The following is a 25,791-nucleotide window of genomic DNA, read 5'->3' as shown; positions in this document are numbered from 1 at the left end:
GTGGTAGGGGAGCTAAGATGTGAGGGAAAGGGGAACAGGGGTGTGGGGGAGGTGAGAGAGGTGGTGAGACACGGGGCTGGTTGGACACTGCTGTTGCTCCTGATTTGGGTTCCTGGTCTAAAAGTCCTGGACATAGACCAAAGACGCAGAGGGGGAGGGAATGTGAGAGAGAGAGTCAGGGGGAGGGAGAGACGAGTGACGAGAGGAGCAACACATGTTGAAAATGTCTCTCATTCCTCCAGTGACAGATCTCAGCTGTCCTACGAACCCACATGCTTCCTCTCGTTCTCCTCTCTCTCTCTCTCTCTCTCTCTCTCTCTCTCTCTCTCTCTCTCTCTCTCTCTCTCTCTCTCTCTCTCTCTCTCTCAAAAACAGTCATACAGCCTCCATTGACCCCCAAGTCCAGACCAGAGTACTGCGAAGATCTCCCTGGTAAACTGGTGACACACAGACAGCCCAGTCAGGACCAGCTTTGTTCCGAACCCTCCCCCCCTCCCAGAGGTCCAGTCATCTGAGCAATGGATCACTCCAACGGATACCTCCATCTGTTTGGTCTCCTGGCTATTTTAATAGGTAAGTTGCCTACAACCATCTAGACACGGGCTAGATACATACTGTATAGGCATGTATTTGCATATAGGTTGTAAGGATCGGTGCATGTGCGAGATGAGATGTCAACATCTGCATATTAACTATTGTCCATCTGATCTAAGATTATTAGATGTTTCAATTACAAATGTGTGGTGTTTGCTTTTAAGAGATTGCGTGTTTATAGCAACCTGTAGCCTAACGATAAACAGTAGTCAGCAGTAAGACCAATGAGATTGACAGGTACAAGTGTGTCACACCTCCCTCTGTTTGTGTAAAGCATGCTGGAGAGAAGACGGCGAGAGTTCGCTGCTAAATTACAGAATACCGATACAGAAAATACGTTTTAAAAACGTAATCTTCGTATGCGGTGGAAATGTTATTGATGTTATACGAAGGAAGATGGAATGTAGAAGCCTGTTCTTCGGTCCTCTAAAAGAAACTGGATACACGCCCCTTGGGTCGAAATGCTCGCGGAAATAGCAGATAGTTTCCAGAAATACTATCTGAAGCGGATATGGGGAGTCGGCGTCAGTCTCTGGTTTACCAGCCCGGCGTAAGGTTAGACAGCCCAACCACAAGCCTACTCCAATCCACCAGGTGCAACCTACTCAAAAACCTTTCGTCAGTTAACGTTATGCTGAAAGTGTAGATGTATGTCAATGAACATATGTGGAGCAGCCTTAGGACGTATTGGTGTAATGTCCTCTATGTATATAATCTCTCGTGTGTGTGTGTTTGTGTGTGTGTGTGTGTGTGTGTGTGTGTGTGTGTGTGTGTGTGTGTGTGCGTGTGTGTGTGTGTGTGTGTGTGTGTGTGTGTGTGTGTGTGTGCGTGTGTGTGTGTGTGTGTGTGTGTGTGTGTGTGTGTGTGTGTGTGTGTGTGTGTGCGCGTGTGTGTGTGTGTGTGTGTGTGTGTGTGTGTGTGTGTGTGTGTGTGTGTGCGCGTGTGTGTGTGTGTGTGTGTGTGTGTGTGTGTGTGTGTGTGTGTGTGTGTGTGTGTGTGTGTGTGTGTGTGTGTGTGTGTGTGTGTGTGTGTGCGCGTGTGTGTGTGTGTGTGTGTGTGTGTGTGTGTGTGTGTGTGTGTGTGTGTGCGCGTGTGTGTGTGTGTGTGTGTGTGTGTGTGTGTGTGTGTGTGTGTGTGTGTGTGTGTGTGTGTGTGTGTGTGTGTGTGTGTGTGTGTGTGTGTGATTTCCCCTGTGTTTGTGGTTCCCAGCTCCAGGCTGGTGTTCTGATGATGAGACCAGGCTAGTGAAAACTCTGTTCACTGGGTACAACAAAGTGGTCCGGCCCGTCAATCACTTCAAAGAGCCGGTTGTGGTCACTGTGGGCCTGCAGCTTATCCAGCTCATCAGTGTGGTGAGGAAAAAGAGGATGTATGTGTGTGTGAGAGAGAGAGAGAGAGAGAGAGAGAGAGAGTGTGTGTTTGTGTGTGAAAGTGTGTTTGTGTGTGAAAGCATAGCTGCCAACTCTCACGGTTTCGCCGTGTGACACACGCATTTCAACCATTTCTCACGCTCTCACGTCACACTTTGTATATCTCACGCTGAAAAGGCAGCCCTGGTGAAAGTGTGTGAGGTTACTCGAAAAGTGTACACTCATTTATCTCACCCGCTTCCTACCCCTCTCTCTCCTGTGTCTAACCCAGGATGAGGTCAACCAGATTGTGACAAGCAACGTCCGCCTAAAGCAGGTAGAAGTAACGGAACCTTCTAGACTGTCACAGAACAATGAGATTCAGAAATAGCTACTAGACTAACTACAAAGCTCCTTCTCAATCATTTCTTTCCATTCATTCATCCATCCACCCCCCCCTCTCTCTCTCTCTCTCTCTCTCAAAATGTTCTCCTTTCCTGTGTCCTTCTCTGACCTCACCTCTCAGCAATGGAAGGATGTGAACCTGAATTGGAACCCGGACGACTACGGAGGCATCAAGAAGATCAGGATTCCCTCCACAGACATCTGGAGGCCTGACCTGGTGCTCTACAACAAGTAAGGACAGCCAGCAGGAGACCCTCTTAATACCAGAGGGAACCTTCTGCCGTGGAGGGGGGCGGGGGGTAAGGGATTAACCCCGCAAGTGGCAAACTGCAGGGGAACCGGTTTTCCGAGTAAGAACAGGAGAAGCCTGTTTAGAATCCCCCCCCCCCCCCCATGTGGTCATTGCCGTGTCCCTCTCTGACGGGGTGTCTCTGTCTTGTCCCTCTCGTCTCTGCGTTTCCCCCCCCCCTCCATCCTCCCCCCCCCCCACCCAAGTGCGGACGGGGACTTTGCCATCGTCCACGAGACCAAGGTTCTGCTGGAGCACACGGGCATGATCACCTGGACCCCGCCGGCCATCTTCAAGAGCTACTGCGAGATCATCGTGCTGCACTTCCCCTTCGACCTGCAGAACTGCAGCATGAAGCTGGGCACCTGGACCTACGACGGCAACCTGGTGGTCGTCAACCCGGTAAGGGGGGTGGGGGGGGGGGAGGTGGAGGGGGGGAGTGGAAAAATGAGTGAGACACACGGAGGGGGGGCGAGGCAAGGAACATGGGGCAGATGACGGCGTGAGGTCTCCCCATATTGCGGGGACCAAAAAGGGATGCCTAGCTCAAACATACCGAGATGCGACGCGTAGACTTTATGAAACTTCCCATTGAAGTCATCGGTTAACCATCCCCTATTGTACTCGGATCTGTCCCGCCCAACCCCCTCCAGGACAGCGACCGGCCCGACCTGTCCAACTTCATGGAGAGCGGGGAGTGGGTGATGAAGGACTACCGCAGCTGGAAACACTGGGTGTACTACGCCTGCTGCCCCGACACGCCCTACCTGGACATCACCTACCACTTCCTCATGCTGCGTCTGCCTCTCTACTTCATCGTGAACGTCATCATCCCCTGCATGCTCTTCAGCTTCCTCACCGGCCTCGTCTTCTACCTGCCCACCGACTCTGGTGAGGACGGTAGCTAGAGGGTGTGTGTGTGTTTCGGATCCTAGAGGGTGTGTGTTCGTGTGTGTTTGATGCTGTCGTGTGATCCTTGTGTATTCGTGTGTGTGTGTGTGTGTGTCTCTCCAGGTGAGAAGATGACTCTGAGCATCTCCGTCCTGCTGTCTCTGACCGTGTTCCTGCTGGTGATCGTGGAGCTCATCCCCTCCACCTCCAGTGCCGTGCCCCTCATCGGGAAGTACATGCTCTTCACCATGGTCTTCGTCATCGCCTCCATCATCATCACCGTCATCGTCATCAACACGCACCACCGCTCGCCCAGCACGCACACCATGCCTGCTTGGGTCCGCAAGGTAGGCCTGAGTAACACACACACACACGTGTACATACCCACGAAGGGAAATCCTAGAGAATCCATTCGCAAGAAACCTTAAATATTCACTGTTTTTCCCTCCCCTTTCCTCTTCCCTCTACCTTCCTCCTCTCCTCCCCTTTCACTCCTTTCTTCTCCTCTCCTCTCCAGATCTTCATCGACACCATCCCCAACCTGATGTTCTTCTCCACCATGAAACGTCCCTCTCAGGAGCGCCAGGAGAAGGCCGTGTTCCCCGGTGACATCGACATCTCGGACATCTCCGGGAAGCCCACCCCGGCCGCCATTCCCTTCCAGTCCCCCATCACCAAGAACCCAGACGTACGCAGCGCCATCGACGGCGTCAAGTACATCGCTGAGACCATGAAGGGCGATGAGGAATCCAACAATGTGAGGAAGGGCAGCCTGGCTGTTTTTCTATGCGATCTGTCTGTTTGTTTGTTTGTTTGTTTGGGTTTGGGTTAGTTTGCCTGCCTACCCGTCTGTCCGCCTGTCTGTGTCTCTGTTAGCTTTTAGTTTGGATTTTCTTCTCCTGATTTGCTTGACCATCCAACTTCATTCGGTCATATCTCCCTCCCTCCCAGGCAGCGGAGGAGTGGAAGTTCGTTGCCATGGTGCTGGACCACATCCTGCTGTGTGTGTTCATGGCGGTGTGCATCATCGGCACCGCCGGAGTGTTTGTTGGACGCCTCATCGAGCTCAACACTCTGTAGGGCCTTCCGGAACCTCCTGGGAAACCTTCAAAGAGGCGCCAGCCCCACACCTGCCCACACTCTGGCCACGCACTCACCTGCCCCCCCACCCCCACCACACCCTGTGTTTACGTAGCCATTGTGATAAGTTCAGCCATCCTGGCAATATGTCTTCAGAGTGGCGGCTTCCGCAGCAATGAAGTAGCTTGTGTTGATGACTTGACTTTAGTGCTGCTTACTGTGTTGTGGCTGACTCCACTGTAACGATGGGAAACCTTTGACCGACCTAGTTTGACAGGGATCCAACCGGAACACGAAGCGTCACCAGTGTCATGGGATGCATGACCCCCTGACAATGTAACGGTTAACAATTACGTTCGGCCGTCAAGTTTCTGGTCCCGCTGATGGTCTGATCTGCTTGTTCATGAGCTCTGGGGATGTTCAGGAGATAGATGGACCTTTAGGTTCCCCAGGGTTCCCTTGGGGATTTCCCTTCATTTGATGCCTTTGAAGGTCCCAGGTTCAGGTCCTGGGTTACATACAGTAACTGTTTTTAGACGCGTAACTGTTTGTAAACTTTTGTTTGAAATGAACTGATTGATTTGTTATTGGCTAGTTCACGTTGAGGAGAATTCTTTCATCACCTCTCTCTCCTCCTTGTGCCAAATATAACCCTGTTTGTTTTCTTTGGTGATTTAGTGACTAATAAACTAATCCTTGTATATTGTATGTAAGTGTCTTCTATACTTCTGTTTTTCATTTCAGAATTGCATAATTTAGTTTTTTTTTTTTAAGTTAAGTATTTCAACTTAAAAACAAAACAAAAATAACATGAGTGATAGCTGACAATAGGAGGTGACATCACTGAGATGTGTGTTCCATTTCTCTCCATCGAGGCCTGCTGCGTGTTCACCTGCAGCCAGGGAGCCTCTCCTTCAGCTCCTGCTCTCACTCCATCCGTTTCTTGGTCATCTTCAGGAGAGATGTTACACAAAAGGATTTACCCCTCTTTCACTTACCGTTTAATTTCAGTTACGCTCCACATGCACTAGAGCAAGTGTCCTCCAGAGGGCAGCAGATTACTGTATTCAGTAGGCCTAATAGACAAACTCAAAATACTGAGACAGATAAATAAAACAATTTTTATACAGAACAAATATAATTGTAATTGACAGTATAATATGGGTTCGTTTATCTCTGGTTGAACTGTCTAAGGTTGCAATTCTGTCTGAACAACGCACAGAGATTCACAGAGAACCAAACTGCAAGTCCTAAAATAAATGTAGCCTACCACCAGACACAGCCTAAAGACCTAGCAGCTAATGACAGACGGCATTCAATATAGCCTAACTGTTATTGTTTATTATGTTTGCACGTATAATGCGCTGCAAATTGTCCATCAGTCTGAAGTCTCTTTTTAATTGCGAGATTGAATGTTGTTTGCATCAAAGGCTAGAATACTTGTAGCCTTTGTGTTCGTATTTTTGGGTTGTTACGTAGTAGCAACCCAAAAACCTTCAAGTCCACATCTGGAATTCTCTGTCGATAGTCTGAATATAGGGGCTGTGCGTTTAGAGGAACGGTCTCACGTAGGTGGGCGGTGTTTGTTTATGCTGCAATAGCTGAACCCAAACCAAGTAACCTCAGCCCTTTGGAGCTCCACGGGGTTACAAAACGAGTGTGCTTCAACGAGACTAGTCGCACAAGTGACATGACAAACATCTTTGGCAGATTAGAACACAAATCAAAGAAATCTCGAGAGATGTCGGTTTATTGAACAGGGCGCACTTGTTTATCATTTTGACGGTAAGTGGAGTTAGTTTATTATAAAGTTTGCTTGTCTGTCGGGTTGCCACCGTCTGGGAATGGAGAAGCGGAAATAATGAACGAAGCAAAGTTGTGTTTACTGCAAAGGAGTGGCTCGTTTTTAGTGAGTTGGCCTAATATTGGACCTTGGTGGACCTAAAGGCTACCAAGAAGTGACATGGCAAATAGGCCGCATAATTGTGACTATCGGCATGGGACGATTGGTTCAGCGCAAAACGTAATTTGAACAAAACTATATTTTCCCGTGAAACCGAGAAAGTTTGAGCTTGACTTCGAGAAATGAATTATGAAAACTTTTTGTATCTACCTCAAGCATGTCACTTCAACTCGCACTACACTACATTGGTTATCCTGCAGTTTACCCGGCCTCAGAGGCGAGCCTAAAAGGGTTTTGAAACATTCAGACAGGACCGTCTTGCTTGTTTTATTGTACAGTAGGTCCGTTTTTGGTGAGGTGTAGTGAAGCTCCGTCAACAACGCTCTGGTCTAGCAGCTTTCTAGGAGCAGGAATGTCCGGGTGGACAGGAGCAAAGATCCATAGATAGTTGTTCTGATCTCTGGATAAGGAACGCTTTTGCAACGTGTGTAACCAGTCGGATGGAATGAAACTGGTATTCACTCCATTGTCTGACACATGCACTCAAACAAGCACACGCTCTTATGCTCGCATTCTAAAAGCAGGGCTACAGTATGGCCATATAAAATGAAATGGAAAAAGATATATATATATATATATATATATATATATATATATAGAGAGAGAGAGAGAGAGAGAGTGCGTGTGTGAAAGAGAGAGATAAGATGTTGTAGTCTTCATATCATGTCTACATAGCTTTTGGCACATGATGGTAGAAGTAAGGCTAGGCTTGTGAGGTGAGGACCTGAGGGCGTGTTTAGAACTATGGCTAAGATGCTGACTATTTGCCGATAGTACAAAGCTCTCTTGTTTTGTGGTTGACTTGTACGAATGCTCTGTTACAACTTGGTGAGCGAGAGGAAGAAAGATGGACAGAAATAGAGAGAAGGAAGGATAGGAAGTGTGTGTGTGTGCGTGCACGCGCGCCTGTTTCCCATGTCATGGCTGCTTTTGTGAGTCACAAGAGACAATGAGGCCAAAGATGTCTGATGATGATGATGCACCTTAGGGGCGTGTCACGCGACCATCGTGGTGACGAGTGTGTGTGGGGGGGGGGGCCGTACCTCAAAGCTCTCCCCCTCGTCGGAGCTCCCTCGGCCCCCCCCTCTATCAATAGAGTGAAATTTGCAGTGGCAATGAGTGAAGGGAAGCCAGGATAAACGATCAGGCCCCAAGGTTTTCCGGGACCCCTGCTTCCAGCCATCCAGCCATGTTCCCTCCCGATAAGACTCCCAGGAAGAACGGAGGGGGAAAGGGACATGTTGAGAAGGAGCCGGAAGGCTGCCTGGAAGCCGTGCGGAGGGAGAGGATGTGGGACGCCCACTTCCGCCCCTCGCAGGAAAGGGCACCCGTTTGAGTTTGTCCCTATCAACCAACAGCCCTCGTTCAAGACCTCCTCCTCCTCTCCTCTTCCCCTCCTCTACCCGCGTCTCTTCCCTATCCCTCCCCTTTCTCTCCTCCCTTATTCTTCCCCTTTTCTCTCCTCTCTTCATCCCCTCGGTGTCCCCTCTTCCCTGCTGTGGTGGAGAGGTGCAATACCGGGTCCCACCATCAGTGGTCTCTGTTGCCCAGGAATCCCCGTTCTCATAGGAGGAAGTGAAAGCCGGCTGGAGGGTCTGGTGTGAATGTGGAAGTGCAGGCTTCTGGAAGGTGTGAAGAGGGCTGACAGGAGCCACAGCACATTCAGGAAGCTAATGTGACTCTCCACCAAAGAGTTTCAACGTGCTCTCCTTTGGGCCCCCGCAATCTTCTCACTTGTCTCGTCGCTCGGCGGAAGAATGATTTCCTCCCAGAGAACCTGAACTGTCTACAGCTCCTTGAGTACAAGTTCTGTGAGTAGGTTGTTCACGTTTTTTTTGGACAGCGCTGGTTGTCTGTTTTGGCTAGTTGGGCAACGTAACTTAGTTTGTGCAATGTTTGACTGTTGTTGACTAGATGGACTGGTTAAGAAAGGTGAGGCAATGCTTGGAAGAATCTGAATTTGTTTGCTTCCTGTAAACCTCTACGTACCTCCCTCGACAACTAGTTAAACACCTTCTCGGAGATTGCAGTACATATTTGTCAGGTATGAGATATGAGATGCTAGAATGTGTGGGCAAAGAAAAGGAAAGTAAACGGGGAAGCTTGTTACTCTGAACATGCAGCGAGGTCCACAGAGAGAGGAGACGGTAGTGGAGGTGGTTCGAAGCTAGGGGGGAGGGTATAAAAGGTGGGTAGAGGACTAGAGGCCGGGGACAGAGTAGTGGGAGGTGGTCAGAGACTGTAAAAAGGTTAGTGGAGGTGGTTTGAGGCTGGGGAGAGGGTAGTGGAGGTGGTTAGAGGACTCGAGGCTGGGGAGAGGGTAGTGGAGGTGGTTAGAGGACTCGAGGCTGGGGAGAGGGTAGTGGAGGTGGTTAGAGGACTCGAGGCTGGGGAGAGGGTAGTGGAGGTGGTTAGAGGACTAAAGATGGGGAGCTCTGCTCTTTTCAAGAAAAGGACCACTACAGAGAGCACACAGGGTTCCTCTTAACTCAGCACTACCACAGCAGTCTGTGTGTGTGTGTGTGTGTGTGACCTCACCTACAGGATGTCAGGACAGCCACTCAGCAAGGTTGGTTTCTGCCTAGCAGACACATACGGCAGTGTTGTTTTTGTTCGCTCCTTCTCTCTCTCTCTCTATCACCTAAAAATACTCTGTTTCTTCTCTCTCCTCCCTCTCTTTCTCCCCTCATCTTCCTCTCTCTCTCCCTCTTTCACTTTCTCTCTCCGTTTCCCCAGTTGCCAGCTCTCCTACCCACTTCCAGTTGGGGGGATTTTGGGGTTTCTGACTTCTCTGGCAGTCCCCTCTTCAGACTCAAGCAGGGTTTATGGTGCTGTCAACGTTCTGAGAGAAGGGAAGTTTAGATGTACACTGTTATCTATTGTCTGGTACAGGCTCTGAAGAACATGGGTAGATTGCAACAGTTAAGTTGCTCAAATTCAAATTGAGGATGTGTTAAGTGTACAGTCCTGTGTGTGTGTGTGTGTGCGTCACTATATTTGTGTGTGTGGTTTCAGTGTGTGTCTGCCGTTAGTGTAAAGACCCAGGGCGGAAGTCAGGATGAAAGAGTAGGCTTTAAGAGGCTATTTAAACAAAAGCATGTGTGTGTGTGTGCGTGTGTGTGCGTGTCTCCAGCCCACCCCCCACCGTATGCCGACACATCAAGGAGTCTCCCCCAATCCCCCTACTCTGACTCCTCTCTCTCTGTCTTTCTCTCTCTCTCTCTGTCTTTCTCTGTCTGTCTCTCTCTCTCTGTCTTTCTCTGTCTGTCTCTCTCTCTTTCTTCCTTTTTAAAAATCATCTGATCAAATCATCCTTCTCATCTTATGGTATGACCATTCTCTCCTCTCCTGCCCTAGTGTCCTGTTTGTCCAATTTTTCTGAAAGGGTCCATTGTAGGTGGCTGAAGCAGCATTTGGCAACCCTGGTGTGTGTATGTGTGTGTATGCGTGTGTCGTTATGTGTGTGCTGTCACATTTTAAACTAAGCAAAGTATGTGTGTGGCCTTGGTTCCTGGTTCGAGCAGCATGGGGAACATAACGTTGTTTTTGTTGGTGTTTGTGGTCAGAGAACCTGTTTCAGGACTCATCGACAAACCTGATCTGGACAAGGGGTTGTCCCCCTGACAATGGGAAGTGCATTAACACACACACACACACACGCACGTGTCTGAATGGTAGTCACGACAAAAGCTTCAAACAAGTTTCACTTCAACAAACTGACTTGATCTCATGAGCTCATGTCTTTTTTATGGCTGTGTGTTTTTGGGGGGGGGGTGTGTGATTATGAACACAGATTCTGTGTAGTGGTGTTAGGGTTAGGATGGAGTGTGTGTGTGTGGGGGGGGGGGGCATTGTAGGAGGATGCTATTCTGGTCATGCCATGAAAGTAGAGAGAGGTTATAGGAAGGGAGAGAGACTGAGACGGAAGAAGATAAGTCGAGAGATTCAGAGGTGAGCTGAGAGATACGGAGAGAGATACAAGAGGTTGACAGAGGAACAGTTAGAGAGAGCGAGACATGGGAGAGAGAGGTGCAGTTAAGAGTAGGCAAAAGAGAGAGAGAGCATGCGTGTGAGAGAGGGAGAATGTTTGTGTGTGTGTGAGAGAGAGACACAGAGAAAGACACAGAGAGTGAGACACAGAGAGTGAGAGACAGAGAGAGAGACAGAGAGAGAGACAGAGAGAGAGACAGAGAGAGAGACAGAGAGAGAGACAGAGAGAGAGAGAGAGAGAGAGAGAGAGAGACAGAGAGAGAGAGAGAGAGAGAGAGAGAAAGAGAGAGAGAGAGAGACAGAGAGAGAGACGGAGCGAGAGCATGTGTGAGAGAGGAAGAGAGAGAGTAGCGTTCAGAGACAGGATGACTGTGGGCTCAGTCTTGTCTTCCTGTTTCACACCGTTGACAGGAAGTGGAGGGGCTTAACAAACAGTCAGCTGCTGTAGTTTACTGGTAACTAGGTGTAATCGCTCTCTCCTTCCTCCATCTTAACTGTTCTCCTCTTCATCTTCCTCTTCCCCTCCCTCCTTCCCTACCTATCTCTCCATGCTCCTCCCTCGCTCCCTCTGCCCCCTTCCTCTCTCCTTCCCAAGTTTCCTTCCTCTCTTCCTCTACCAGGAAGTGCCTTATGGGAGTTGTTTTTTTGTTCTTATGTAAAGTATCCAGAGACCCATGCTGTCTCAGCCAATCAGCTCTGACCTACCGTTCACACAGGAAGATGGGCTCAATGTGTCAGGCCCAGTGATGGTTTAATGTCACATGACTCGTGCCCACAGCACTCAGATTTGACAGCCGTGGGTGAGTGTGTGTGTGAGAGATAGAGAGATTGGGTGAGAGAGGCGAGTGTGTCTGTGCGTTTTAATGTCATTTTGTGGGGGGACTGTTTACTCAGGCCACTGTGTGTTGTGTGTTCGGGGTCTAGAGAGGAGGAGATACATAGAAGAGAGGAAGACTGACCAGACAAGATGCCCGCGCCCCCGCCCCCCCCCACCCCCCACCCCCGCCCACCTTCGCTGTGGTGAGTCCTGCTCGTGACAAACACACACACACATACCCCCCCACACACACACACACACACACACACACGCACACTACTGCTTCTCATCCCCCAGCAACAACCAAAGGGGCAATGTTTCTCGATGATGTACCAGAATGATACTGGAGCCTAGCTATCCTGCTCTGTACAGCCCGCTTGGACCTCTTTCTCTTGGACAGTGAGCGCAACAATTTGCGCCACACTGTGGCCAAATCAGGCGTTACATTCGTTCGATTCTGACTGTGTGACTGTGTGTGTGTGTGTGTGTGTGCGCCACAGGCCAACACAGAAAAGCCCAGTCTGAACCGAGGGGAAGCACAAACGAGGAATGCCCTCCTCTCGGACATCTCCAAAGGCGCTCGACTGAAGAAGGCCGTCACCAACGACCGCAGTGGACCCTTACTGGACACTAGTGAGTCACTCCATTAGCTCTCACCTCACCACCTGCTACTGCCTGAGGGCCTCGCGTCGCACGACGGCAGCCCCGTCGAGCAGAGTGTCACAGAGTGTCTAGGAGATGGAGTCGGGTCTCGAGGACTCGTTTTAACGTTTGCAGCGGGACAGAGCGGATGAATGTGCACCTCGAGTTCCTGTCGGTTACGATGCGCACGTTTTCAAACACTTCAAAAGGGCATCGTTTGGAAACTCGCGTGCTAAGTCAGTGAGTCTGGCCTAGAGCCTCTGATGTGTTGTGTTTTCTCTGCAGAGCCTAAAGGAGGAGGCGGAGGAGGAGGCGGTGGTGGAGGAGGAGGAGGAGGCGGTGGAGGAGGAGGAGGAGGCGGTGGTGGAGGAGGAGGGGGGTTTGGAGGAGGTGCATCCGGGGGTCTTGGAGGCCTCTTCCAGGGTGGGATGCCCAAGCTAAGGTCGGCAGGAACCAGAGACGCCAACGGTAAGTTTCACTTCCTGAAGCGACGGCCCCCCCCTCACCCACCCCCCCCATCCCCCCTACACTGGACGGATGATACTGTACAAGGACCATGTCATGCAACACTGTTGGCCACTTCACAGTCAAGTTTTTTTTCCAGCTGGGAGGAGATGAATATGGGTGGACTTTGTAACCGTCACAGCCGACATGTTTTGATGTGTGTGTGTGTCTCCTCCCAGATTCCGGAGGTAGCAGACCCCCCATGCTTCCCCCAGGAGCGCGCTCCTCTGGGCCGCGGGCCGCTGGAGGGGGAGGAGGGGGGTCAGCCGCCCCCCCCAGATTCCCTGGGGCCCCACCTGGTCCCCGGAGCAGCGCCCCCGACCCCCCCAGAGGCCGATCGGCCCCATCCTCCCGGCCCGACACCCCTGGCGGGCCCCCCCCTCCCGTCCCCAACACCCCCCGACCCAACCAGAGCCTCCCTGGCAGAGGCGCCCCCCCTCCACTCCCCGGGGCCCTCCGGCCCACCAGCTCCAGTCCGGCCCCTCCTCCCCCCAGCCTCCCTCCAGGCCGACATGGAGGCTTCCCCCCTCCTCCGCTGGGGGCTCCGTCTGGGCCCAAGCCCTCCTTCCCTGCCCCTCCTTCGGTCCCCAGCAGCGGACGCCCCCCCCTCCCCCCCCGCCCCCGGCAGGCCCTCAGATGACCGGCCCCCACCCCCACCAGGCCCCCAAGGGGGCCACAGACCCTCCATACCCCGCGATGGATTCCCTCCTCCGCCGTCCCCTGTCTCCTGTCGCCCCCCTGGTGGTGGCCCTCCCCCCCTCCCCCCTGGCAGACCGGGCCCCCCCCTGCCCCCCTCCCCAGCTGGGGGAGAGGACCACACCCCCAGACTCCCCCAGAGGAACATGTCACTCAACTCCCATGGCCCCACCCTCCCTCCGGGTCGATCCGGGCCCCTGCCCCCACCCCCAAGCGGGGGACCACCAGCGAGGAACCAAACAGGCCGCTCTGGTAAGTCTCCTCCCTCTCGTCCTCCTGGCGTTAACCAATCACAGAACAGGCCAGACTGGGGAAGAGAGACAGTTATCTCCGGCTCATTCGAGGTGTCTGTGACGTCCTCATCCATACTTTCCAACTGTAACGTTACTGGCTAAATTCTTGCTGACATCACTTCCTCCAACAGGCCCACTTCCCCCTCCTCCCCCTTCGGGAGGTCGTAGCGGGAGCAACGTGAGGTCTCCGGCAATCCCCACCCCCCCTCCTGGCCGACCGGGTGGAGACCCCCCCCGCGGGGGGCCCAGGCCCCCCCTTCCCCCTGACAGGTCCGTCTCTGGTGGGCTGCCCCCGCCCCCAATGGGCAACGGATTCCAGAGCTCCCACCATTCCAAAGGTGAGCCGCCCCACCCATCGGTACTCTCAAACAAAACCGTGCCATGATTGTACCATGCACCCCCGTGAGGGGGCAACTGATCCAAAATGGCCACCGGTGGCCGTGTGTCTGCTGTTGTGCTAATGTGGTGTTATGCAACTGTGTCAGATGACTGGGAGGCCCGCTTCAGCTTCCACGCCCTGTCTGAGCTGCCCCCGCCTGAGGCCTACGTACCCAGCCAGAAGACCTACCCCAGCAAGCTGGCCAAGGCCGACAGCCGAGGTGAGCCACTGTCCTAACCCCATCGCTAGCCCTTTGTCTCCTTAGTGATAGTAACATGGCAACATATGTTATATATTTTTCTACAATATTTATATTGAGGCACTTCAGTCAGTGCCTGTCCAATAGCCTACCAGTCTAGGGGTCGGGAGTTGTAGGTCAGTTACACTGGAACAAGACTCAACTGTCTTTGTGTGTGTGTGTCCTCCAGGCTCGGGTAAAAAGGATCGTGGTGCCCCTCCCTTGCCTCCCATCCCGAGGTGAAGATGGATCCCATCAAGGGGGTCGGAGAGTCCCTCCTCCCTCGATTACTGCACGGGATTGCCTTCCCCTCCCCCTCCCTTCCCTGCTCACCTCGACTGGATGTGTCTCTCTTTCTCTTTCCAACCACCTCCCCCTCTCGCCACACTCCTTCTCTCTCACTACTCTCTCTCTCCCCCTCTCTCTCTCTCTCTCTCTCTCTCTCTCTCTCTCTCTCTCTCTCTCGTGTGGATCACATGTCCAGGTTATCTGATGTCTGAGTGTAGTGTCTCATTCACTGTTAGCGCCAGTACCACCAACACCACACCACACCACCAACACCATATCGCCAACACAACACCACTCCACCCAGCACACCACCTCACCACCAACACCACCACCGCAGCTCTCCAGCTACAACGCCAGCTTTGTTCCCCTGTTCATTAGCTCTCTGTAACCACAGTTTCAGAATTGTTCCATGTTTGAAGGAAAACGCTAGGGGATCGTTAACATGCACGCGTGTTTAGCTCCTAGTCTCAGTCAAACTATGGCGCTTACTATCAAAGGGTACTTGATCATAGCCATTAGAGATGCTCCTTAGTTCTAGAACCGGACTAGAATAGATCTAGAACCGGCCATGGGTATGACGGCTATCGGTCGGGCGGCGATGCAATCGAGTTCGACGCTCAAGTACAGAGTCTGCTAGTAGTGTGCGTGATCTCGATGGTGTTGAACAGCTGTTTTACAAGATCCTCTTATTGACAATGCAGTATTACAGCGTGCTTGGTGCCTTGCTTTGCTGACGAATCTTTATGTTTTACGCCTCTGCTGCCTACCTGATGCCACTTAGGGAGCCCCTTAATGAAGAGTGGTGTCGAGGTCCGAGTGCCACAAAGAAATCGACCTGTTAATGTCAAGCATGAGTGCGATGAGATGAACATGCTGCAATGTTGGTTGAGAGAATGACAATGTTTCTCAGTTTCCTCGAGAGCAAGGGGAGAGGTTAGCAGGAAATATGATGTCTAGGCTGTCACACCAAAGATGCAGCTTTGACCGCTATTGGACCAAAGACTGTCGGACCAAGGACATAGCCTGGACGTCATGATGGGCTAAAGACTATTGTACAATCAGATGCTCTTGACCAAAGTTCGGACTCATTTATGCAGCGCCTTGCTCGACTCTGTGGCTTATTGTCTTACATCCAAACCAAGGCCCCCTGAAGTCTGTCTGCCCACTTTTTGGGGACCATTTCTACAGTCTCCGACAAGACACGCTGACGTTTGTCTTCCCTGGTGACGGTAACCATGGTACTTCAAAGTGTTTGTCTCCTCATTGCACTTTGGGCGTCAGGGGAGCCCTCTCCGTCTGTGGCCATATCTGTTCTAGATTGTTCTATAGCCTGTGTCTCGAATGTTCTATTTTATGTCATAGAATTTTATTTTGTGTTTCCCATGATGCTGATCATTGTAGAGAAAAAAAAAATACAGTCGTTTTTTTACAAGTCACTCTTTTTTCAAATTAAAATAATAAAGATGGAATTGAGACTCAAAGGTCTGACTGGTATGTTGTTATGAGCATGATTATTAGACACGTAGAGGTTAAGAATTAACATTTTAAGGAGATATTCATATTCAGCTTGATGAATGCCCCTATTTACTTAACATTCCCGACACCACGTGAGCGTCACAAGCATACGTAGGTGCAGCGTCTCTCGTTTGTACCAATCACAGCAGCGTAATATGTCTACAATAAAATCATCTCGACGATCAATTGGCTGGTTCACCTTTCAGTCACATTTGGTGCGACACCCTTAGCGAAAACAGCTGGTAGTGGCAATACCGTTATTATGGCTACATGGCATTAAAATAATTCTACAGTTCACCCAGATGTTAGGGTTAGGGATTTTAACAAATCAAGGAGTCTTAAATCCGATGCTAAATAATTGCAGGTAAATATCGTTTGTTTTGCAACCGCATAAAAAGGCGTGACCACCATTCTTGACTTGTTATTCGTCATGTTGTTTCACTACTGTACAACGAGAATCTAGCTAACAAGAGAGCTAGACTAATGTTTGAAACGTTGGACAGAGTTTAATAACACAACGTAACGGCACCCTACTCAACACTAGAGTTCATGCTGTGATTTAGCAAACGTTATGCGCTGGTCAGTTTCTCGCCATGTTAAATCAAGCTAGCGAACAATTTTCTAACGTTATTCTGATGCATCTATGTCTATTCATAAGCAATGCTTGTTCGCACATTTGTTGGAAGCTCTGTTGACTAGAAAACAACTGTATCGGATTGTTGTTACGAACAGTTCAGTATAATTACTTTGCATGTGAGAATTCTAATCATACAAATCAGATGTGGCTGGAAGACATATTGCTTGATATCGGACCTGGTAAAATAGGACAACCTGTCTGGTCTCTCTCCTTTCACACAGGTCTCTTTTGGACCTGGTAGCTCTCCATCTATGTTGTTGCGAGCTGTCGATTCCACCTCCAAGTTAAACCTCCCATCACATCTGCCAGCGCGCTGACCAGCAGACCTGCCTACACACGTGGTGTACTGGGTCTCAGTTAGTAGCAGAAATCAAGCGCCCCCCCCCCCTAGGTATTCATCCCAGGGCAGTTAGCCAGCACTCCTCCGCCCCTGCCCGCCATGGAGGACAGCAGCTACGTCCTCATCCACGACAGGAACATTTCCCACCCGCCCCTGTCCGCCGCCCCGGCTGCCATGTCCATCGACAAGCTGTTCCCGGCGCTGCTGGAGTGCTTCGGCATCATCCTGTGCGGCTACGTGGCCGGGCGCACTGACATCATCACCCCCAGCCAGGCCAAGGGCATGGGCAACTTTGTGTCCAAGTTTGCTCTGCCGGCTCTGCTCTTCAAGAACATGGTGCTGCTGGACTTTGGAGACGTCATCTGGTCCTTCCTGTGGAGCGTCCTGGTCGCCAAGGTGTCTGTGTTCGTCCTGGTGTGTGTACTGACCCTCCTGGTGGCTAGTCCGGAGAGCCGCTACAGCAAGGCCGGGCTCTACTCTATCTTCGCCACGCAGAGCAACGACTTTGCCCTGGGATACCCTATAGGTGAGTACAGGATAGGAGACCCTGTGTTTGTGTGTGCTGCCTTAACCTGACATAGTAGTTACTCTCTCTCCCTCTTTCTCTCTGTCCCTCTCTTTCCCGCTGTCTCTCTCTCCCTCTCTCTCTCTCTGTCCCTCTCTCTCTCTCTCTCTCCCTCTTTCTCTCTGTCCCTCTCTGTCCCTCTCTTTCCTGCTGTCTCTCTCTCTCTCTCTCTCCCTCTTTCTCTCTGTCCCTCTCTGTCCCTCTCTTTCCTGCTGTCTCTCTCTCTCTCTCTCTCTCTCTCTCTCTCTCTCTCTCTCTCTCTCTCTGCTGCCCCCTAGTGGATGCCCTATACAGGAACACCCACCCAGAGTATCTTCAGTATATCTACCTGGTGGCTCCGGTCTCCCTCATGATCCTGAACCCGATAGGGTTCTCCCTGTGTGAGGTCCAGAGGTGGAGGGACGACAGGCAGCCCCAGCGCAGCACGCTAAGCATCGTGGGAGTTGTATTTCTCAAGGTAACAAGAACAAGGAGAGAGACCTTGTCATGTCCTTGTGTTGACACAATTACCGGTGAGACCGGGTGCATACCACTCTGTTCATTTTAAACACAAACAATCGAAATGTTTTGGGGTGCGTGTACCTCCTCTCAGGTGCTGAGGAACCCTATCGTGTTCATGGTGGTGGTGGGCATCATATCCCACTTCCTGCTGGGCCAGCGCATCCCAGCGGTGATGGGGGAGTTTGTGGACGGCCTGGCCAACTCGTTCGGCGGCGCCGCCCTCTTCTACCTGGGTCTGTCCATGGTGGGCCAGCTACGGAAGCTCACCAGGGACACTGGAGTGGCCCTCATCCTGCTCATCACTGCCAAGCTGTGAGGAACACAGGGGGGCTACTCTGAACTGAACTGTATGTTTTGTGGGAGAGATGACCGGCCGCTTAGCCGGCCGGCCGGGTCGGTGAGCTGCTTCATGAGTTTGTTGGTCGACTTTCCCCCCCCCCCCATCCAGGCTGGTGATGCCTCTGATCTGTAAGGACATGGTGGAGCTGCTGGACTCTGGAGGTAACGGCAGCTCCGGGAACCACAGCAGCCTGTCGAACTACGCCTTCCTGTACGGTGTGTTTCCCACCGCTCCCAGCGTGGCTATCTACGCCTCCCAGTACAACATGGAGCTGGAGGTGGTGCGTCACACACACACGCGCACACGCATACATACTGAGCAAAGCGCGTAAACGGTGCGCAAAGACACAGGCAGTCACACGCACGCAAAGCTACATGCGTACAGACGTGCAGAGACACAGACAGACATAGGGATGCATGCATAACAGCAGTTCTCTCTCTCTCGACCCCCCGACCCCCCCCCCCCCACCTCCTCCAGGTGACATCAGGTATGGTGATCAGCACCTTCCTGTCTGCCCCCATCATGTATGTGTCCGCCTGGCTTCTGACCATCCCCCTGATGGACCCCACGCCCCTGGTCACCGAGCTGCAGAATGTCAGCTTCAACATCAGCATCGTCAGCCTCATCGCGCTGGTACGCTGGGTGTGGGCTTCGAGTGAAGACACGGAACGTCCCTTTGCCCTTTTGTCTGTACTCGGTTCCCTTCAACCGACTCTCCTCCCTCCCTCCATCTTCCCCTCCCCTGCTCCCTCCATCCTCTCTTCCTCTATCCTCTCTTCCTCGATCCTCTACTCCTCCATCCTCTCTTCCTCGATCCTCTACTCCTCCACCCTCTCTTCCTCTATCCTCTACTCCTCCACCCTCTCTTCCTCTATCCTCTACTCCTCCACCCTCTTTTCCTCTATCCTCTACTCCTCCACCCTCTTTTCCTCTATCCTCTACTCCTCCACCCTCTTTTCCTCTATCCTCTACTCCTCCACCCTCTTTTCCTCTATCCTCTACTCCTCCACCCTCTTTTCCTCGATCCTCTACTCCTCCACCCTCACCTCCCCTGCTCCCTCCCTCCTCCGTCTCGTTATGTTGCAGGTGTGGACCATAGCTGTGATGCTCCTCAGTAAGAAGTTCAAGAGGCTCCCTCACATGTTCACCATGAACCTCTTTCTGGCTCAGGTACAGTGGACACACGCGTTCAGATGATACATTCTGTAAGTGGTGAGGTCAAACCAAACCTCTCCCAGACTGGAACTAGAGCTTAACTGCTTCTCCACGTTCAAAATCAGCATGTAAGCTCATGAACCGATAAAATATCTTGCATCTCTTCCTGTGTGTGTGTGTGTGTGTGTGTGTGCAGTTCCTGGTGTGTGTGAGTATGATCCTGTGGAACTTTGTGGTACATCAAGACAACGTGCTGGGCCAAGTGCTGACCTTCACCCTGCTCTACGGCTCGCTGTACAGCACCTACATCTGGACAGGTAGCACCGTTACGCCTGGGTGTGTGTGGTCAGAGATGTACTGACCGTGGAGCAGTAACGCTAATATGTTGTCCCCCAAGTGACGTGTTCAATTGTGTGCGCGTGTGTGTGTGCAGGCCTCATCCCTCTGTGTCTGGCTCTGACGGAGAGGAATGACCTGCTGAGGTTACGACCTGGAGTCTTCATAATCACAGGCTGGGGGTGAGTCAGCCACAGTGAGTGAGTGTGTGAGTGTGTGAGTGTGTGAGTGTGTGAGTGTGTGAGTGTGTGAGTGTGTGAGTGTGTGAGTGTGTGAGTGAGTGAGTGTGTGTGAGTGAGTGTGTGAGTGTGTGTGTGTGTGAGTGTGTGAGTGTGTGTGAGTGTGTGAGTGTGTGAGTGTGTGTGAGTGTGTGAGTGTGTGAGTGTGTGAGTGTGTGTGTGAGTGTGAGTGAGTGTGTGAGTGTGTGAGTGTGTGTGTGAGTGTGTGAGTGTGTGAGTGTGTGAGTGTGTGTGTGCGTGTGAGTGTGTGTGTGTGATTATTTGTTAGTCTTACTCTTTTTTTTCCTCCACATCAGAGTCACATTTATGCCTTCAGCACATCTCAAAAGCCCCAATGTCCACCCCAATGTTAACCGTCACTAATGACAGCAGTTCAGAGAGACATGGATGCTGATTTGCGTGCGGTAACTATGGTGACTGGGACTGGGTCAAGGAGGGTGGGGCTGGGGCTTGTGCGGTCTCACAGGATTAGAACTGAAAAGCTGTTGTCGGGCATTACGACACACTCACATTTCAAAACAAAAAATTGAAAAAGAAATAGAAAGGAAGTCTGGCCAAAAAGGGCACTTGTCTACATTTCTCAGATTGGATCGAAATGGTTTAAAAGTCTCTTCAGACACGTATACATGTCACTGACTCAGGAGAGATAGGGAGAGGTGTCCTTCCATCCTTGGCTTCCAACAGCGCCCCCCCCCCGACCCCCCCCCTACCCCCCCCCCCTCCCGACCCCCCCCCCCCCCTACCCCAGTCTAGCTCTCTAGCAACGTGTGTGTTCCTCAGGGTTCCGTTGCTTATTGTCGGTGGTCTGCTGTTGGCGGGGGAACGGAGGCCGGACACCATAGACTCTGCCTTCTTCTATGGCAGGGCCCAGGTGATGGCTCCCACACTCCCACTGTTACTATCGCACACACTCACTCATACTCACGCATTCACTCGCTTTTATAGTGGAATGTTGTTTGTTGATTCTCCTGCTGCTCCTCTCTCCCCCTCCCCTCTGCCCTCCTGTTCTACCCCTCTCTCCCCCTCCCCTCTGCCCTCCTGTTCTACCCCTCTCTCCCCCTCCCCTCTGCCCTCCTCTTCTACCCCTCTCTCCCCCTCCCCTCTGCCCTCCTCTTCTACCCCTCTCTCCCCCTCCCCTCTGCCCTCCTCTTCTACCCCTCTCTCCCCCTCCCCTCTGCCCTCCTCTTCTACCCCTCTCTCCCCCTCCCCTCTGCCCTCCTCTTCTACCCCTCTCTCCCCCTCTCCTCTGCCCTCCTCTTCTACCCCTCTCTCCCCCTCCCCTCTGCCCTCCTCTTCTACCCCTCTCTCCCCCTCTCCTCTGCCCTCCTCTTCTACCCCTCTCTCCCCCTCTCCTCTGCCCTCCTCTTCTACCCCTCTCTCCCCCTCTCCTCTGCCCTCCTCTTCTACCCCTCTCTCCCCCTCCCCTCTGCCCTCCTCTTCTACCCCTCTCTCCCCCTCCCCTCTGCCCTCCTCTTCTACCCCTCTCTCCCCCTCCCCTCTGCCCTCCTCTTCTACCCCTCTCTCCCCCTCCCCTCTGCCCTCCTCTTCTACCCCTCTCTCCCCCTCTCCTCTGCCCTCCTCTTCTACCCCTCTCTCCCCCTCCCCTCTGCCCTCCTCTTCTAACCCTCTCTCCCCCTCTCCTCTGCCCTCCTCTTCTACCCCTCTCTCCCCCTCTCCTCTGCCCTCCTCTTCTACCCCTCTCTCCCCCTCTCCTCTGCCCTCCTCTTCTACCCCTCTCTCCCCCTCCCCTCTGCCCTCCTCTTCTACCCCTCTCTCCCCCTCTCCTCTGCCCTCCTCTTCTACCCCTCTCTCCCCCTCTCCTCTGCCCTCCTCTTCTACCCCTCTCTCCCCCTCCCCTCTGCCCTCCTCTTCTACCCCTCTCTCCCCCTCTCCTCTGCCCTCCTCTTCTACCCCTCTCTCCCCCTCTCCTCTGCCCTCCTCTTCTACCCCTCTCTCCCCCTCTCCTCTGCCCTCCTCTTCTACCCCTCTCTCCCCCTCCCCTCTGCCCTCCTCTTCTACCCCTCTCTCCCCCTCTCCTCTGCCCTCCTCTTCTACCCCTCTCTCCCCCTCCCCTCTGCCCTCCTCTTCTACCCCTCTCTCCCCCTCTCCTCTGCCCTCCTCTTCTACCCCTCTCTCCCCCTCCCCTCTGCCCTCCTCTTCTACCCCTCTCTCCCCCTCTCCTCTGCCCTCCTCTTCTACCCCTCTCTCCCGTTCTCCTCCAGATCATAAGTACAGCAGTTGTAGTAGCCGTTAGCATCCTGCTAGGAGGTTTCTCCCTGATGGGCCTGAGCCAGGGGGCCCAGGGGGAACCGCAGGACTACCAAGCCCTGGACAGGGCCTCCATCCTGGGAACCACCGAGGACCTGAGGCCCCAGGCTGAAGCTGAAGACCAGGGCCCGCTGGGCCTCTCCCCGGACAGCGACATCATCAGAGGTGGGACGTCGTACTCCTGTTGGAAAGTATACTGTATTGTGAAAATGCATGCACTGTCAGGATGACGTGGGAGATGTATGTGTTGTAAACATGATTTTCCTGTATCCCGCCAGAGTTCCACAACTGTGCACCAGCCCAGCCCATGCCTGACATGATCGCCAGCATACACAGAAACAACACCAGCTCAATCCAGACAGGTAGACTGACACACACACACACTGTGACGGCCCGCATGCAACAGCCCGCAAGACCAACAGCACGTCACAACACAACACACACGCACGTACATGAAGGTGCGTACATGTCTCTTTAAGGCAGCACTGTTGTGATGGTGGCTAGTGGCTCACCTGTTGGCTTGCTCTCCCCCTCCAGACCAGGCGGGGGCGCCGTGTGACGGCCGGCAGGGCGCCGCCCCGGCCCAGATCCAGGATGAGAGACAGCTGGTCCGACACGCCCTCCTCTGCCTGCTCCTCACAGTCAGTCTGCTAGCGGTGAGTCTGGCAGGTCCCAACTTCCTCCATACTGTCACCTTCTCCTACGACGTCATGCTATCCGTCCAGTGGAGCAATGTTCTGCTGGTCGGTCAAGAACTTTCTCCCAACGTTCTACTAACCGGCTAATGTGGAGTCAGGGGAGTCAGGTGGCGTCAGGTGGCTGAGCGGTTAGGGAGTCGGGCTAGTAATCTGAAGGTTACCGGTTCGATTCCCGGCTGTGCCAAATGGCGTTGTGTCCTTGGGCAAGGCACTTCACCCTACTTGCCTCGGGGGGAATGTCCCTGTACTTACTGTAAGTCGCTCTGGATAAGAGCGTCTGCAAAATGACAATGTAAATGTACTGTCCTCTCAACTATACAGCGAGACCTTTTGTTCCTATGGTGTTCTAAAGGTTCCCCCAGTGTCCTAAAGGTTCTCCCCGTTCTCTTCTAACATTCCATCAAAAGCCTACCACTATTCCTTCACAGTTAAACTGAAAAACCGATCAGCGTTCTGTCATTTCGAGCCCTCCTAAAATTCCATCGATGTTTTCCTGTAAGCTCAAAAGATCATCATCGATGATCTTTTCATTCTGTCAGTTCCAAAATGGTTCTGCTGTCACGCTCATTCTATGATTCTATTATTAGAAAAGCGTTCTGTTATTGTGCCAACATTGCGCTGTGTTCCAGAACCTCTCCAGTTGTCTGTGGTGGCTGTTCAACAAAGACCCAGGGAGACTGTACCTAGAGCTTCAGTTCTTCTGTGCTGTGGCCAACTATGGACAGGTACCACACCGCAACAAGCAACTCCACCAACAAATGTGTTTGTAACCCTCAATGAACAACTATGTTCGTATCTCTCCCCGGAATCGAATCAGTTCACGACTACGTTATTTCTTTATAGTCTTAATTGATTCACTTCACAGACTTTTAACTCTATTGTCGACTTAATCGATGAAGGACTATGGTTTTGTGATTTCTGTCAGTTAAATCTATGAATAAGTCAGTGAATTCTTGTTGCTCAGGGCTTCATCTCGTTTGGGGTGTTTGGTCTGGACAGACACCTCATCATGCTGCCCTTCAAGAACAGGTTGGACCCTGCCTGCTCTGGCGACAAACACACACTCGCATGCATGTACACACACTCACACACTGGTACACACACCCACACGCAAGTATACACACAGTATCCTTCCGATAACCTGGCTCCAGGGTCCATTCACTACTGTCCGCTGTGTGTGTGTGTGTGTGTGTGTGTGTGTGTGTGTGTGCGCGCGCAGACTGCAGGGTCTATGGCAGAGTAAGAACAGTGAACAGGAGACCCAGCCAGTGTCCCCTGAGGAGATCAGACTGACCTGCACCCAGTTTGTCCGCTACCACAAAGACCAGTGTGTCCAGGACCTGGTCCACATCAGGAGGTAGGACACTCGTTCTTCTCCCCCCTGTCCCCTCCGAGAGCCCAACTGACGTCTGGCTGTCTCTGTATGTTTTCATCGCGTGTCGCCGATCTCATTAACTAACACTCTGTCCAAGTTTCTCTGTGTATGTCTGGCTGGTGAGTCGATCCCACCGCTATCTCACCCCGAGGGGCATGTGCTATACTGCACTGCACGTTGGACTGTTCCTTTATTTTCTCACTACAGGTCTCTGATCTGTTTTCCTTCTTTCTGCTTCTCTCTCTCTCCCCCCCCCCCCCTTCTCCTCACTCTCCTCTTCCCCCCCCAGTGGCTCAGGGGAGAGTGTGAGTGGTCCTGTCGGTGAATCCTTCCTTTGATACGCAGGTATGGACGAGCCCAGGAGCCCCAGGGCCGAGCCCAGGAGCGAGCCTCGTTCCTGGGCAGCGAGCTGGCGGACTGGCTGGTGCGGCGGGGAGTGGCGAAGGGCCGGCCGGAGGCCCAGGCGCACGGGGCTCGTCTCCTGCAGGGCGGGGTCCTCCGGCAGCTCGGCCACCAGTGCGGCTTCAGAGACGACCCCGCCCTGCTCTACTGCTTCACCCAGGGGGAAGGCCCCCTCCCTGGGGAGCCACGCGAGGAGACACCTGCCTCTCCCGGATCTCCCGGAGCTCTCGATGGACGTTGAGGAAGAAAGGAGCCAGTGAAAGGGGATTGGAGGAGGTAGAGAGGGGCCGACAGAGGGAGAGATAAGAGAGAGATGTAGGTACAGCGAGATGGAGAGAAGGACAAAGCATTTGGGAAACAAGACTAGAGGAGAGCATGGTGGATCTTCCCCAAGCAGTCCTCCTCCACCCTCTGCTCCACCACCGACCTCCACACGCCCAGAGAAGGCGGCGTTTCCCTGGAGACATGATGCAACTTTAGGATATGTCTGTTGGACACGACTGCATAACCAGAAGTACAATTGCACTGAGAACCAACCTTTTCGTACTGTAAAGATGTTGTGATCAAACACTGGTCTGAATCCTGTATGTTACAGTATACTTTTGAATGTGGTGTGTTTACTATGTTTAGGCTGAGGGGTGTGTGTGTGTCCATCTATAATATGTTTATTAGTTTGTGTGTGTGTGTGTGCAAAGAGCCAAGTCACTCATCCCCTTTAAATAAGCCAAATCTGTTGACTACTAAGGGAGCTTGTAGCGTCCTAAACTAACGTGTGTGTGTGTGTTGGGGGGGGGGGGTTGTTTCATTGGAAGTGATGTCCTCCTATGTTCTTTAGGAGAGTGAGGTGCAGTAGGGTGTGTGTGTACTACTGCTGCATGCCCATGCAGTAACACTATTGTTGTTGTTGCTCATCTGTCATGGAAGTTGAAGCTATGCCACAATCAAGGAATGCATTATTATCACGTTTACTTTGACACAAATAAACTATTATGCATAAGAAAA

The 25,791-nt window shown here is 52.4% G+C and overlaps 3 protein-coding genes across 4 annotated transcripts; all 3 read left to right on the top strand.

The window, feature by feature from the left end:
* Positions 1–486: 486 nt before the first annotated feature.
* LOC134007362 (acetylcholine receptor subunit alpha) lies at positions 487–5,316 on the top strand. The gene is made up of 9 exons (XM_062446776.1): positions 487–573; positions 1,804–1,946; positions 2,236–2,280; positions 2,470–2,579; positions 2,844–3,039; positions 3,291–3,528; positions 3,652–3,875; positions 4,046–4,285; positions 4,480–5,316. Exons 1-9 carry the CDS (start codon positions 519–521, stop codon positions 4,606–4,608), a joined length of 1,380 nt encoding a protein of 459 aa, XP_062302760.1. The 5' UTR covers positions 487–518; the 3' UTR covers positions 4,609–5,316.
* Positions 5,317–6,239: 923 nt separating this feature from the next.
* On the top strand, positions 6,240–15,916 carry LOC134007696 (WAS/WASL-interacting protein family member 1-like). The gene is given in 10 exon segments (XM_062447322.1): positions 6,240–6,393; positions 11,486–11,552; positions 11,555–11,581; positions 11,879–12,011; positions 12,306–12,488; positions 12,704–13,158; positions 13,160–13,472; positions 13,645–13,851; positions 13,999–14,112; positions 14,321–15,916. Coding segments are annotated over 9 exon segments (1,509 nt in total). The 5' UTR covers positions 6,240–6,393; positions 11,486–11,528; the 3' UTR covers positions 14,374–15,916.
* A 235-nt stretch (positions 15,917–16,151) lies between these two features.
* On the top strand, positions 16,152–25,791 carry LOC134007695 (lysosomal cholesterol signaling protein-like). 2 transcript variants are annotated; one of them, XM_062447320.1, is made up of 17 exons: positions 16,152–16,297; positions 16,792–17,436; positions 17,754–17,932; positions 18,068–18,288; positions 18,425–18,596; positions 18,794–18,949; positions 19,403–19,486; positions 19,668–19,788; positions 19,905–19,989; positions 20,827–20,917; positions 22,269–22,479; positions 22,593–22,676; positions 22,852–22,970; positions 23,642–23,737; positions 23,977–24,041; positions 24,232–24,369; positions 24,733–25,791. In XM_062447320.1, exons 2-17 carry the CDS (start codon positions 17,010–17,012, stop codon positions 25,028–25,030), a joined length of 2,547 nt encoding a protein of 848 aa, XP_062303304.1. In that variant the 5' UTR covers positions 16,152–16,297; positions 16,792–17,009; the 3' UTR covers positions 25,031–25,791. The 2 variants fall into 2 exon arrangements, with proteins under 2 accessions (XP_062303304.1, XP_062303305.1); XM_062447321.1 differs by having other exon boundaries at positions 24,677–24,864.

Source organism: Osmerus eperlanus, chromosome 21, assembly GCF_963692335.1.
Source record: "Osmerus eperlanus chromosome 21, fOsmEpe2.1, whole genome shotgun sequence".
NCBI classification, from domain to species: Eukaryota; Metazoa; Chordata; class Actinopteri; order Osmeriformes; family Osmeridae; genus Osmerus; species Osmerus eperlanus.
Note: the sequence above shows the minus strand (reverse complement) of the source record. Positions and strands in the feature narration are given on the sequence as shown.